A 15853-nucleotide genomic window follows, 5' to 3' on the forward strand; every position below is an offset into this window, starting at 1 on the left:
TATAGAGAGAGAGAGAGAGAGAGAGAGAGAGAGAGAGAGAGAAAACTGCGCCCAGAGGTCAGAAGACAATTTGTAGGGAGTAGGTTCTCTTTTCTCCATCTTGTATGTCTGGGGTATGGAACTCAGGCTGCTAGGTTTAGCAATAAGCACCTTTACCTGCTGTGCCATCTTCCTAGTCCCACACGCTTAAAGTTTTAAAAATAATATATAGAGAACTGATAATTGCAGCTAACAACGTGAAAGCCCAGACTCTGATTTATTTAGTATGTTATCTTGTATTAAAACATTTCTAGCTGGTTGTGGTGGTGCACGCCAGTAGGATATGCTGAAGAGGCAGAGGCAGGAGGATCACGAGTTTGAGGCCAGCCTGGGATACACATTTCTCCCTTCTTAAGCAGAATAGGCAATACTAGTATAGTAGTCTTGTTGGAAGCTTTGTATCGCATGAGAGTCAATCAGTGTAAGCTGCTGTATTATAGAAGAAGCTTGAGCTTGCAATCAGAAAAACTTCACTTTTAATCCCAAAGTTTGCTTGTGACTGTGTAGACCTGGATGCAATATGCACTGTCTCTAATCTGCTCCACCTTCTAAATGGGAGGAAACATAAATGTTGCAGGGTAATGTCAAGGGTATAAAGAGATCATGATGAGGATCACGCATCATAGAGACTGCAGAGGGTACCTACCAATGAGGTACAATGTTTCAGTTGGCCTCTGTTCACCTTTGTACTCTCTGACCACTACTATTTCTAAAGACACAATGCACAGTGTGATTAAAAATGTCCAGTCCCTGCAACAGATGCAATACAAATCCCCTCTTTTCTCCTTTACGTACTTTTGTTTAGCAAATCTCTTTAATTATAGGCACTTTAAATTACCTTTCACCACTTTTGATAAGGAAAATATCCTCTTCATTATCAAGTTAATGTGCTTAAGTTAAAATTTTAAATAAAATTACAAAAATATATGTAAATTTACCTATGAACACATGGTGACATGAATATCTCTATTAAAATACTTGATGTGTAAATGACATTGAAAGTATTTGTTGACTGATAGAGCTGATAAATGGTGGAAATTATTAAAAGATGAATAAATGTGTTATTTCTAAATGCATTATAAAAGATGGCTTCTGTAATAGTAAGGTAATTCACATATCCCTGAACCTCCAGACGCCCAAAGTTTTGCTGTTCCCACATGATAGATGATGTTTGTTCCTTCAGCTAGTTTTATGTCATTAGGCCCTATTTAAAAGGAACCGCATGATCTTCAGAGGCACAAATCTCAGGTTTTATGACTTGTTTTATTTTCATCTCAGTTTAAAACTTTCCAGAACATAGATATGTTTCCCATGACTCTGAAGATCAATATCAACATTCTGCATATCGAGGATCCTAATGCCAGTAAGTAACTGCAATAAAACAAACATCCTGAGACCATTCTGTGTCACTGGGGCACTAAGAGAACATTAATCCTTCTAAAATCAATCTTGGTATCTCATTGCCTAAAGGATTCTCCAAAGACTTTAGATCAATAAAAACAACAACAACAAAAAATCCTTCCAAATGTTCTGAAAAGAAAAACTCAGTAAAAAGTGCATGCTGTAAGAATCAGTATCTTCAGATATCAGTGCTGAAAAGATTTAAGAAACAAATAGGAATATGGTACTAAAATCAAATATGAAATGGCAATGCATGTGGAACAGAGTAAAAATTAAGTTCTAGTTAATGCTCTTCCAGTCCATGTCAGAAAGTCTCCTCCATTTACCTCTGCCTCCTGGTACTTTTATTCTACTGCTACTACTGCCACTAAATCTATCCTCCATCCTAAACCTTCAACTTTTGTGCACAAATTCAAATAGCTGTGTGCCAGGTAGAACAATGACCCTCCAAAATGTCTATATCCTAATCACTAGATTTTGTGAATGTGTCAAACTGTATAGCAAAGAAGAATTATGTTGCAGACAGATTTAAGGCTGTTAATTAGCCCATCCCTGGCACTGGCTATACCTTCCAAAATGACTAAGTGGTATCTTCTGTCGACTTGCAGAAACATACATACATGAACTTACTTTATTGTTTCTCAAATACATACATATATGCATATATTTATGTATATTCAAATAGAACGGAGGTTATTTGAGTTTTTAATTAATTCTCAACTTTATTTTTTAAGGAATGATGTTCAAACAATAAAGACAATTAAGTTAGTGTAGTTGATGCTGCAACATTTTGATGGACACCTTGTCTATACTCCTATAGTAGATTATAATCATAAGCAACTAATTCCTCAGAACCATGGTGAAGAGACTTCCAGAAACAGCTTCAAGAAAAGCCCTATGCACATTTGCTATGCAGAGGTCCATGAGAATATTGTCCACTGTGTCATCCAGAGCCCTCAATGCACCTGTGTGAGCATTTTACTTCAGAGCCAAATGCTAGAGAAAGCATTTTTTTTATGTAAGGGATTGAGTTTCTTCTCTGAAAATCAGAGTCATATGACTTCTCTTTCTTCTCTTCTGAAAGACCATTTCATTGGCTCATTTGTGAACCATTCTAGATACACAGATCATTAAGGCCATGAAATCTAAGTTAATTTCCCCATAAAATATAACGTCTATATTAAAGTACATTGTTCTTAATTAAGAATATATTCTTCTATTCTATGACTTTGAATTATCTGTCCTTTAATATACTTTGAATGCTTTAACAATAAATTTCGTATGTAGAATTATCTCATATGTAGATGTGAGCACTGAATCTTTAGATATGTATGCATCAACTGGAGAATGCATAGAGGTCAGGAAACTAGTAAGGGGCCATGGTGGGTGGGGTTCATAGGAAAGGAGATAGAATGCAGTGATTTAAAGATGGAATGTGCTGGGTATGATGGAACGCGCCTATAGTCCCAGCATTTGGGAGGTAGAGGAAGGTGGATCTCTGTGAGATGGAGGCCAGTCTTGTCTACACAGAGAGTTCCAGGTCAGTGGGGGCTACAGAGAGATTCTGTCTCCAAAAATAGAAAGTGGAATAGGAAGAGTTAAATGGGGTCGGGAATGGGAGGACAGGATAGAGGAGGGAACATGGGGAGGGATAACCAACACAGAAAGTCTTTTTAAAAGTCACAATATGGAAGCTTACTGCTGCAGAAGCGTCCTACAGTATATACATATACCTATATAAAAAGTTTGAATGGATCTGCCCTATAATGGGAGGAGGGTGCAATGACCATACCTATCATTATAGGCTAACAAATAAAAACCCCAGTGCCAGAAATGGGTTCCCCTTTGGAGTTGTTAGCTCAGGAAACATTTTAAAAGAGGGGGCAAAAATATTGTAGGAGCCAGAGGTGGTGTATGAATACAAAGAAATGGTATTTTCTGGACACAACAGGGCAGTTGTGCACATGAACCCATAGCAGTTGTGACAGCATGCACAGGACCTGTGAAAGCCCAAGAGAAGCCAGAGAAGATGGTTTATCAATTAGCAGAACTGAGCCCCCCCCCCAAAAAAAACCCCAAAACAAATAATAAAGTCAAGGGAACATTCAGTCAGGCTGAGCAGGGTGACCCCAGCTGGCAGATTGGCTGGTGCGTTTTACTTGTCATTTGCATGTTCTGGGTTTCACAGATGCCTCAACATGGTGAGAAGCTCTGACTGTAGCCTCAGCACCAGTCTTCCAGCTGTGGTAATGATGTCAACTCTGTTTCACTCCTTTCCAGTTCTGTCAAGTCTTAACTAATACCCTCCAGTCACACAGTCTCTGTTCTCAGGTTGCTCATGGACTACCAGGAGGTTAAGGTAGGAGCCTAAAGGACTGTGAGAAGGTTTCGCTTTAGTGTCCATTTATAAGGCCTATTTCATTATTTCATCTATGCACAGGACACACGTGAAAATGTTTTGTGCATAATCAAGCTTTCTAAAGAAATGGATCAATGCTAAGCTATATGTGTCATATATTTTCATTATGGGTTTGGAAAAGATAGAAACTTGGAAAATACATGCAAGTACATCATCTTTATGACCACAGTTGTCTGATAATTGGTTTTTGCTTCTATTTGTTCTTAATAGACTACTTGAAATTATACTTTGAAAAGTTAAGTTATGGGGCTGGAGAGATGGTTCAATGGTTAAGAGCACTGGCTGCTTTTCCAGAGAACCTGAATTCGGTTCCCAGCACCTGCATAGCAGCTAACAAATGCCCATAACTCCAGTGTCAGAGGATCTGATGCCTTCTTCTGGCCTCTGTGGGTATTTCATGCATGTGGTACACCTACATACATGTAGGTAAAACACTCATACATATAAAGGAAAAGTTGTTAGGTCGTATCGTTTCTTTGTAAAAGCAAAAGTCTTACAGGGACCCACAGGCCACTGTAATCAAGCTTCCATTCACCTATGCAACTCATCGCTATTGTTCTTCTAATTACTGCTTCAGCCACAGGCTCTTCTTTCTCTATGGGGTCTCTCCCTTCCCTCATGGGTTGTTGGCCACTGGTCCACGAGGACAAAGGGAGCAGAAGCGACAAATGGGGTCAGGACGGCCAGTGAGCACTGATGGAAGAAAGCCCTTCCTGGGAGGCAGTTTTAGTGATACAAACAGCTCCAGACTCAGTGAAATAGCTCTGTTTATTCAGTGGGAGAACTGGGGAAAATATAGTGTGGAGGCAGTAGCCAATGCTTCAGCTGATAGGTGCTCATAGTATGCTTTATTTACATGTGGTAGTGGGATCCTATCATCCGACTACGGGGCAATGCCTAATTATCATATAGAAAAAAACCTGGAGGTAGTTTTTACTCCAGGTAACTATGCCAAAGGTCATGTTCCAAATAAGGTCAGACATCCGTGCTTGGTGGCACTTTCCAGGTAAGTCAGGAAGAGAGCAGGAGGCCCCCTGCTGAGAATGGGAGCCCTTCCATATAGTGCTGAGCCCCTTAGAGCTATCTGGACATGGAGGACTACAACCCTAGCAGCAGGGTTCCCCAACATTTCTCTTCCTCAGACATATCTGGGCAAGCTACCACATCAGGTCTTTGCTCTGTCTGTTCCCCTACCTAGAAATCTCTTCCTCCCCTATGACCTCCTGCAAGTCTTTCAACATCTTTTTCATGGGGCCTAACCTAAAGAATAGAAACACTGTCTTAAAACTACAACCTGTGCTCCATCCCCATGCAAGTGATTTGTAGTCCTTTCACAAAACTCCTCTTTCCCTCTGGCCCCATAGAACTTATCATCTTTTCATACGCTTTTAGTTTTACTTTTTAAAAATGTTTACCTTGACATCATTAATTTGCGCTGCTGGATAGTCATTTGTGGTAAGGCCTGTTCTGTGGATTATAAAGTGGTCAAAGGTATCCCTGGGTTCCACCCATCAGAGGCCAGTATTAATCCTTACTCCTGAGTTGTGACAACTGACCATGTTTCTGACATTGTCAAATCATACCTAGCTGACTACCATTGGTTTATAATTTGTTGCTGGTTGTCCCTTGCAAAAATCTAAGCTCTAAGAGCGTATGGATCGTTGCTCATTTTTTTTTATTATTGATTCTCAAGTAATCAGAGCAAGAGCTGGCTTCAAGCATATGAGTGAATGAATTTGTATTTACACACATGTACACATAACAGCAAAGTCTTCATGATCTTCTGTTAGCACATACTCAAGACTTAAATTCTCCTAGTTTTTTGGAGGCTTCATAAAAATAAGTAAACTATTGATAATTTGTAAAAAATAAAGAAAATTCACCAAGTGTATGTATGCCTTTAATCCCAGCACTCAGGAGGCAGAGGTAGGCAGATCTCTGTGAGTCTGATCTATAAAATGAGTTCCAGGCCAGCCATAGTGAAACCTTGTCTCAAAATATTTTTCTTCAGGAAAATGTTCTTTATGTATACTTTTTATAAGGCAATTCAAAACAGATCCATTTCTTGAAAGAATTACCATATATCTCTGATAAAAGTAACATGGCTTTCCTGTATTCCCTTTTTTCCTATCACCAGCAGAAAACCTTTATTATAGATACTGACCTTAGAAAGTAATTTCCTTGAGGGTGTCTCTGCTAATGCCATTTTAAAAGTTAAGGACAGTGATACTTAAGCAAAATAACATCCCCAGGAAGAAGGTGATGACAAATAAAGTAATGCTTAAATGGACTTGTCACTGTCATCAGATTCAAGTGGAATTTAATTCGTCACAACCAGAGATTACCTTTCGTGAAAGACAAATGGACAGTAGTTCTCAAGACAGTAGAGAGGGGCACAATTTTGCGCCACCCTATTATCACCAGCAAGGGAAATTTCACAATATGTGGAGATGTTATTATCACAGGTAGCGAAGGAATGTGACTCATATCTAGAGGTAGGAGGGCAAGTATACTGTTAACTATACTATAATGCACAAGATGGCTCTCCACAGCAAAGAGTAGTCTCAAATCGGGAGCCTCTCCACTTAAACTTGAATTCCTACTCCATCACTGCCTAGTTGTTCAGTAAGCTTATATCATTTTTCCTCCTGAACATACAGGTAGAATAGTTATCTCAACATTTTGTGCGTCAGGAGCAAGTGTACTGCTGAGCTCTGCCCATTCAGTGTTGAGATGTGCTGCAGATGGCCTGTGAAGATACATACTTCCTAAGAAATTATCCATTTCTCTTTTTTCTTGTTTACAAGGAATCTAGGGGATGGCAGAAGTATTAGACAGGCATCTAGGGACCTGAATGGCTACATGGAGCAAACAAATTGTGACCCCTTCCCTGAGCAGGGCTTGCATTAGACAGTACTATGAACAATGAATAAAATTCCATGATGTTAAATCACTGGTGCATGGAGTCAGGCAGGTGTGACCTACAGCAGCTTCCTCAGTGTCTACGCATTATGTGCTTTATCTGTATAACAATGATGATAAGGACATCTGTGGCTTTACAGGGTCATTATGAAGATTTATACAATATTCTTAAAATCATTTCCTGCACATAGGAGAGGTTTTCCCCCATCAGAAACTCACCTTTGGTAATACCATATAAAATTAACCAAATGGCATCTTAGACCTAATGAGATGCTTACCTACAAGTCTGCTTTTATTGCTTTGAAATACAGATATATGTTCAAATACAGTGATAGGCTACTTTTTTCTTAGTTGATCTCAATTTCAATTTATAGTTCAAAGTACAAAGATTTGCATACCGTGCTACTTTATCTTTAATCTGTTCACTTACTAAACAAATTTTGAGTGCCTACATATATGCTAGGTATTAGATGTTAGGATATGATTGTGAGCAAAATTAGACATGGCCTATGCCTCTAGAGAGTACACAGCTTGCTCAAAGAGACAGGACTTAATCATAAAATACTCAATTATGAAACTTCCAATGTGTAAAGTGTCATATAAGAATACATTGCTGAGTTGGGAAGATGATTGAGTCAGCAACACGTTTGCAGTGCAAAGTAAGGACCTGAGTTTGGATTCCTGAAATCCATATAAAACACATCCATATACAACATGGTGGTGTATATCTGTAATATCAATGCTGTGAAGATAGAGATGACTTCTCTGGTCCGCCAGTCTATCCAAATAGGCCATTTCCAGATTCAGTGGTTAGACCTTTTTGTCTTAAAAAATAAAGCGGAGGGGCTGGAGTGACAGGTCAGCAGTTAAGAGCACTGATTACTCTTGCAGAGGACCTGAGTTTGAGTCCCAGCATCCACAGGGAGACTAGCAATCATCTGTAACTCCAGTTCCAGGGGATCCAATACCCTCTTTTGACCTCTGCGGGCATTGAATGACACGGGTGCACTGACACACATGTAGGCAACACACTCATACACATAAAGTAAAATAAATATAAAATAAAATAAAATAAAATAAAATGGAGAATGAAGACACCTAGGTTGACCTCTGGCCTCCATGTGCATGTAGACATATGTGCATACATCCCCATATGTCCATGTGTCCACAAATGAACACATCTACTACACAGTAAAGAAATGTGTTTCTAAGAGTACAGAGCAAAGATATCTGCTCTTTGAAATGGCTGACAGGGAGGAAAGGAGTCGGGTGGCTTCCCTAGGTAGAACCTTTGGCACTAAATGCAGTGTTTTAAAACTTCAAACACTGCATGATCTCAGATGTACAATCTAAAAACTGTTCATTTCATGGAAGTTGAGGGTGGAATGATGGTTCCCAGAGATGGGGAGAGGAAAGGAGAAGAGGAACGAGAGAGGATGGTGAACAATTACAATGTTGTAGCTAGATTGGAGGAGCAAATTCTGTTGTTCTTCAACACAGCAGGGAAAATATAGTTAGCAATAATCCATAATATAACTCAAAACAGCTAAAAATGAATATACTTATCAATTTACTATAAATGGTATAAGTTTACAGGGAATGATATAATTACCATGATTTGACTATTTACTAATAGACATGAGTTAAAATATCACATCGTTTCTAATAAGCATGTACAATTATATATTAATCAAGTTTTAGTGTGATGAAAGAAAAAGCAAAATCAGATCAAAAGAGGGAAGGAAGAGAAAAGTCCTCTAGGAAAGGAGACAGAATGTACAAACTTCCTAAGGCAGAATAAGGTTTGTACCTACATGGCTCCTACTAATGAAGGTGTGAGGCAGTAAAGCAGGCAGAGCTGGAGAGGAGAGGGCATGTGGCTAGGCCACTCCAGGCCTTGGACTTCATATCAGTAATTTTATGTTTATTATAATACTTTTAAACAGGCAAAGTGACATGATCAGATGCACATTTTGAAAACATTGTTCTATATGCACTGGAAGGAATGGATTGGAGGGTGCAAAACCACAACCAGGGAGACTTGTTACATTGTTTCTGGTGTCAGAAGTAATATAATGGTGGCAAAGATGGGCAAAAGCTGTTGGATAAAGACTCACTTAGAATGGAAAATCAGCAGTCCTTGGAGATGCATAAGATGTGGGTAGTAGAGATGCTTTGAGTATCTTGAATAGCTTCCAGAGTCTAGCATCAACAACAGAACAAGTATTAGTGCTATGTGCTGGTACAGGGAATGATGGTGTTGGATCACCTAGAGAAGAGACCTTGAATCTGGTCTGAGGTGAGTATGTAGTGCACGAATGCCACATCATATATTCTTTACTTACATGCTTGTTCTATTACCATTTTAATGTACTCATTTATTTACATATTTAACAAATCATCACTAAGCACCTACTATGGGATTTGAAAATGGTGGGACAGAAAAGGTAATTAAAATGTACCATATTGATTAAAGAAGAGAAAACATTACCCAGACATAGAAGACTGCACCTTACTCAAAATGGAGGGTGGAAGTTAGGACTTATGGAAAGTTTTCCGGAAGAAATGTCTCTGGTAAATCCTGAAAGATGGGAGTTTAAGGGAAAGGTTATCCCAGGTAGAAAGAAGAACAAATGTAGGAGGGAGTCAAAAAGTACAAGGTGAGTTAAGGAGGTCAGAGCGCAGCAGGGTTAATGTACAGGAGTTGGTGCAGGCGTTAGCTTGAGTTGTTTTCCTCCCAGAGCAAAAGTATTTTTAAGGTGCTTTCCCATTTTGATTCTTATTGATTGAACTCTTAACTCTATTTCCTCTACTACATTCATGCCCCACACTCACATTTTTACCGTTCTTTTTAACTCCAGCACAAATGTAATATGAAACTTCTACAAAATCAACCTGCCATGTGAGATTTGGTCTGCACTTGGAAAGCTGGGATCTCATGTCACAACTCCCAGAGTTCATTAAACAGTTATTTCTGATTAAATTAAACCCATCAATATCACCCTCAAAGCATCTTTAGAGGATTTTTTTCTAATTTAATTACACCAATAATTGTTTTCAACCTGGCAGTTGGCATTCTTCACATCTTACCCAAGTGGAATGACAATTTTCAAACAGAAATTCCCCATCACCTAAAATATTCCAGGCGATTATTTAATTTTGTCATCTCCCATTTGCATGATAGAATTGCCTCTATTCTCTTGGTTCCACTGAAGTCTGATTCTTATATTTGTTTGTCTCAACTGTCCCCCTAGTTTTCTCCTTTAGCTGTCCTGCTCAAAACCTCATTTTCTGCTGGCTGATCTCCTTTTTATGAACAATAATGCTAGGCCATTGTCATACCCTATATCTATGACACTATTTTCAGAAATATTCACAGAAAACTACTTGTGCTCCCCAACCTCTCCATCCATCCATCCATCCATCCATCCATCCATCCATCCATCCATCCACCCATCCATCCATCCACCCATCCATCCATCATGTCTCTATTGTTTTAAAATTACCTTTTCTTAAGATATTTCTTTCTCTACCTAGCGGGGCAATTCTTATCCTGCATCCATCTGAATCATTGTCTTTAGGATCTACTCTCATCACTTACCAACCTCCTTCCAAATCTGGACCACTCAACATTTCCATTTTTTAAGTTGCACCTATCATACTATTTATAATTATTTTAAATAGTCTGCATTACTAGGCTGGGGTCAAGAGTGCATATTATTTGGTTTTATATTTTCTTCACTCAGATAATGACTATCAAGAGGCAGACATTGAATTAACGACTGTTGTATTTATCAGTTATTCACTGAATTGATACCCAAATGTGTCAAAAAGGCTTAGTTCTAAAAGAGAGATGGCTGAATATCACTGTCACCATATGACATCATATCTTGACTATTTTATCCTTAAAATATTTACAATAAACATTATTCTCATTTCCGATTTATAGCAATACTAACTGGTGCTTCTAATTTGGAGAATCATGCTGAGTATTTCTGTTCTGAGGCAACAGGAACATATCTGGCATGAAGTGCGGTGGTGGGCTCCTTCCTGTCCCATTTAATCTACTTCCTTGAAATAAGCCAAGACTTCAATATTTCATACACTTTAGCGATCACTCAATTCATCTGTTCTATCTGCTGTTCCCATCCATTCATTCATCCCCCTATTCACTCTACCCATCTGTCTATCCATTCACCCATCCACCTATCTATCCATGTATGCATCCATTATTCAAAAATATTGAGCCCAATCTACACTGTCTCACGCAGGTGAGAGACAGAAGTGAAATGTTAGTACAAACAGGTTTCTACTTAAGGATTTTAAAAAAGCCCAATTACTAGTCTAAAGAAATCTTGCAAGATGAACAACATCGACATGGCTAGGATTTAAATTAAGAATGGGAAAATGTCAGCTTTCATCTTTCTCTTGAGAAAACACCCATAGATCCTGGTCTCTGAATTAATATTGAGTAGCTCCTGAGTACTATTTTCCATGGAGACTTTAACTGGGCCATGAGCTTCATGTTTTAAATGTTCAAGTAACGAGGCTGGATTGGTATCAATCAGAGCTACAGGGATCCAAGTTTTGCCTGTTTCAGAGCCTTTTTGAGTTGCTTCCCTTGCAGGACATTGATCTTCTTGAGCAATAGACATTTTGATGCAAAACACCTACCATTTTTCTTCTCTCTTTGCTCTTAGAGTTAATTGATTTTTCTGTTGCTAAAACATGCCTTTGCCTTGCATTCTCTGCAACTTCTTGACAACTGCCATTTGGTTTACTTTAAAAAAAAATCAAAATTGGCAACTTAAAAAAATATGTCAGCCCTTTCCCTCTCTTAGGTAAGTCATTTTTACTGAGGTTGTCACTACAGTGGGTGCAGGGAAGGCCAGGAATTCCCGAGTCTGGCTGAAAGTAGGGTGGACTGACTGATTTATGCTCCCTTTGGGAGGCTATTATTCCCCCACTTGTTTTCAGTCTTCGGCATGCTTTTCTCTGCCTACCTTGCCTACTATCATTTCTTGTCATCTTAGAAAGTTCAGAGTAAATGCTCTGTCGCTTTTGTAATTCTTCACAGCCTCAGTTACTCAACCAAACTTTTCTTTCTGCCAATATGCCAAAAGTGACAAATTACTATTCTGAGTCTGATAGATGAGTTGGCAAGTGGGCTGCCAGGTAACATAGGTTTTCCTGGGACAACTTGGTTAACTGCTGGAGGAAAGGGGAACTGAGGAGCAAACTGATATAAAAGCAAGGAAACAAACTAAGACCTTGTTCAGTATGAAAAGGTGTGATCACTTCCTCTGCCTGGGTTCTGAGCACTGGACATTGACGGAACCACAGACAGAGGAGCCTGGATCTCTGGATCACCGTGGAGAGAGTCATTTGCCCAACACACACTTGAAGGAACACTCGATCATTTTAAGCCACCTGGGCTGGGAGGACTGTGGAACAGCTTTCCTGACTGATATTCGAGGGCCACAAACAGAAGACTCAGGAAGAAGGACAGTAAGTTGTTCCTTCTGCACAGAAAGGCTCTACCACTCTGTGCATTTTTAGTAAGACAGGGGATTTAGCATGAAACACTCACTGATGGATCCTTTGCTGGCTGAAAGGGGCAGTGTAGCAGTCATTCTCCTCCAGGTCTGGCAGTGTCTCCTTGTCCAGCCTCATTGGCTTCTTAGGTAACCATCTCCGAAACCTGCTTATTTGCTTATCGATCCTGTGGTACAAGGAAGGCAAGACCAAAGGGTACAGCATGTCAGCATCACCCTGAAACATAAGAGGGAAGTCTCCACAGAGCCATAATGATGACCAAACACCCTCCAGGTATTCTCGCTGCACTCAGGACAGATGGAAATCCGAGAGCTAGGACCCCATTTCGGTTGCACCAAATGGCCACAATATCATTGTCTTTGAACATCAGTGAGTTATATGTTAAATACGTGCCAATAAATGAACAAATGGTCACAAAGTTAGAAGGCTCTGAAAAAAGAAGTGGAGCATCCCTTAAACAAAGCAGCATAAACTTAATATGTTACATTTTGCAGATGCTAGAAACTCATTTTGTATTAGGAAAACCTCTGAGGTCAGAGAAGAGGTTTAACTCAGGGTTGTGGTAACATGCCCTAGCGGACTGAGTGTGCACAGAGAACTTGCAGTCATAATATCTGGCTCCCTGTTCCTCCTGCCTTCTCTGACCAGCTAGCAGGCAGGTGGGTCTTTAACATTCACCACTCTTCAGCTGATTTCATGATTCTTATAGTCCTGCAGCATCATGACACACAGGTTATCTCTGCCCAGGGTGTACAAAGATACCAAGTGAAGGAAAACACAATAGTATTCTAAATATGATTTTTTAAAGCATATTTTCCAAACTGGTTATCTTAGTCCTACTATTGCTGAACATACTTGGCTTCAAACTGGCCAGTTTATAGAAACAGTTCATCACTAATCATAACAAACCACTAGAAAGAGCAAAACCCACACCAAACTTCAAAATGCCTACACTACCAAGTATCTGGACCACAGACTATTTTTTTTCTTGTGGTAGGCAAAAACATATCAAAGAGCATGGCATGTGAGACATATTGCATAGGTACTATTTTCATGCTACACAGAGAGAAGGGATCCCTGAAAGATGATTACCCAACCCTAATGCCAGTACTAAAATACAGATTTTTGTACTCTTGATTTTAGGGATCATTACATTAGCTGATAAAGGGGTTACATTTGAGAGACACTAGGAAACAAATTCCCCTGGAGAAGAATATATCTTAATGCTTTCTAAGTCTATTAAGTGAGAACACAGAGTTCAGTCATTTTTATACAAATAAAAAGTTTACATAGAGCGGGAGAGATGGCTCAGTGGTTAAGAGCACTGGTTGCTCTTGCAGAGGACTCAGGTTTGATTCCCAGTACCCACATTGTGGCTAACATCTGTAACTCCAGTTCCAGGGCATCCAACACCTTCTCCTGACTTCTGCAGGCATTGCACACATGGGTACACTTACATACAGACAAAATACTCATATACATAAAATAAAAATAAATGAATTTAAAAATTGAAAACATTTACATAACAATTCACCTTTTTAAAAATCTTTTTGAGACAGGGTCTCCCTGTAGCTCCAGTTGTCCTGGAACTCACTTTGTAGACCAGGCTGGCCTTGAACTCACAGAGATCCACCTGCCTTTGCCTCCTGAGTGCTGGGATTAAAGGTGTGCACACCACGCCCGGCCAATTTATCATTTTTTTAAAAAATATTTTATTTTTTATTTTTATGTGTATGTGTGTATTGCCTGCATATAGGTAAGTGCACCCGTGTTGTGCAATGCCCACAGAGGTCAGAAGAGGCTGACAGATCCCCTGGAACTGAGTTATGGACAGTTGTTAGCTGTCATGTGGGTGCTGGGATTCAAACCTGGGTCTTCTGCAAAAACAGCCAGTGTCCTTAACTGCTGAGCCATCTCGCCAGCCTGTAATTTATCATTTTTAGTAAATGTGATAGCTAATGTTATAGATCAACGTGACCAGGTCAAGCTGGTAAAACATTACTCCAGGTGTGCCTCTGAGCATGTTTCCAAAAGAGACAACTGGCAGATGAAATCAAGAACTTGACCATCACCAGTATGGGTAGACATCATTGAATATATTGAGAGTCTGAATAGAACCAGAATAAATGTGCTCTCTCCTTGAGCTGGTATTCATCTTCTGCCTCTAACAATGGTGGTCCTGACTCTAAGGCCTTGGGACTTAGACTGATCTCATTTATTTTTGTAGGGTCCTGCTTACAGCCTGCAGGTCACAGGACTTCTTTCAAGACTCCACGATCTTGTGAGCCAATGTTGTAAAGCTCTTTCTGAATCTGAAGACCAGAGATGTAGAAATGTTGACATCTGAGTGTAGGAGACAACAGATGTGCTTGCTCAAGCACAGAGTCCATTTTTCCTTCCTTCCCCTTTTGTTTCTATTTAGGTTAAACCCTTGATAAACTAGATGATGCCTAGCCACTTTGATGATGACCAAATTCTTCAGTATACTGATTCAAATGCTAGTCTTGTTTAGAGACACATTCACAGACACATCACAAAATAATGATTTACCAGCTATCTGGGCACTCTGTAGCCTAGCCAGCGTTGCACAAAAAATCACAGTAAAGTCTTTTGTTGCCACCTCCTTTATTCTCAGCCTCACAGGCTAACTCTGTCTGGTGATGGCTATACTGTGGCATCTGTGCTAGATAGCTTTAGTGTCAGCTTTACACACCTGGGTTGAGGGAGCCTCAGTTGGGGAATTTCCTCTATAAGACTGGCCTGTGGCCATGTCTGTGGGGCCTCCTCTTGATTGTTGAGTGATGTGATAGGGCCCAGCCCACTGTGGCTGGTGTCATCCCTGGGCAGGTGGGCCTGTGTTGCAGAAGGAAGCAGGCTGAGCAGGGGCCAGGGAGCAAATCAGTAAGCAGCGTTCCTCCATGGTCTGTGCTCCAGCTCCTGCCTCCAGGTTCCTGACCTGAGTTCCTACCTTGGACTCCCTGATGAACTGTGACCTAGGAGATGTAAGACAAATAAACCCTTTCTTCCCCAAGTTGGTAGTGGTCGGAGTGTTTTGTCACAGCAATGGAGAAACAAGCTAGAACAGCATCCTAGACCCTTGCTCTCATAAAAGACCTTAGTACCCACCTTCTTCATATACACAGAAGCAATAATTCTGTCCAGGTTCATGAAGCCAGAAAAGAATACTAGATTAAAAGAGCCTAGAAGGGGGAAAATTCCTATTTCCATCCTTTTTCTTCCTGGTTCACCATTTACTTAAAGATACTTAAAGGCATGAATAAATAAAACAATAGTACTTAAAGTATAATGAGATGACAAGCTTTAGGGAAACAGCATGGCACAGAGATTGAGAACATGAACTCTGAGATTCAAGCCAAGATTGAAATCCTGGATTTATAAATATAAACAGGGCAACTGAACAAGTCAACTAACTTTGCCTCCAGCTTTATTATCTACAAAATAGGCTTTAGTATGATACTCAGCCCATAGGGTTATATATTCTCTCTCTCTCTCTCT

At 39.8% G+C, this 15853-nt stretch overlaps 1 protein-coding gene across 2 annotated transcripts in view; it reads right to left on the reverse strand.

The window, feature by feature from the left end:
* Ano4 (anoctamin 4) overlaps positions 1-15853 on the reverse strand; it is a 342978-nt gene that overhangs the window by 114253 nt on the left and 212872 nt on the right. For both annotated transcript variants that reach the window (XM_017798033.1, XM_008832628.1), the window contains one exon: positions 12372-12503. In XM_017798033.1, coding sequence (XP_017653522.1) covers positions 12372-12503 — 132 coding nt within the window. The remainder of the gene's footprint in view (positions 1-12371; positions 12504-15853) is intronic.

Source organism: Nannospalax galili, unplaced genomic scaffold (genome assembly GCF_000622305.1).
Source record: "Nannospalax galili isolate Female #2095 unplaced genomic scaffold, S.galili_v1.0 scaffold415, whole genome shotgun sequence".
Taxonomy (NCBI): domain Eukaryota; kingdom Metazoa; phylum Chordata; class Mammalia; order Rodentia; family Spalacidae; genus Nannospalax; species Nannospalax galili.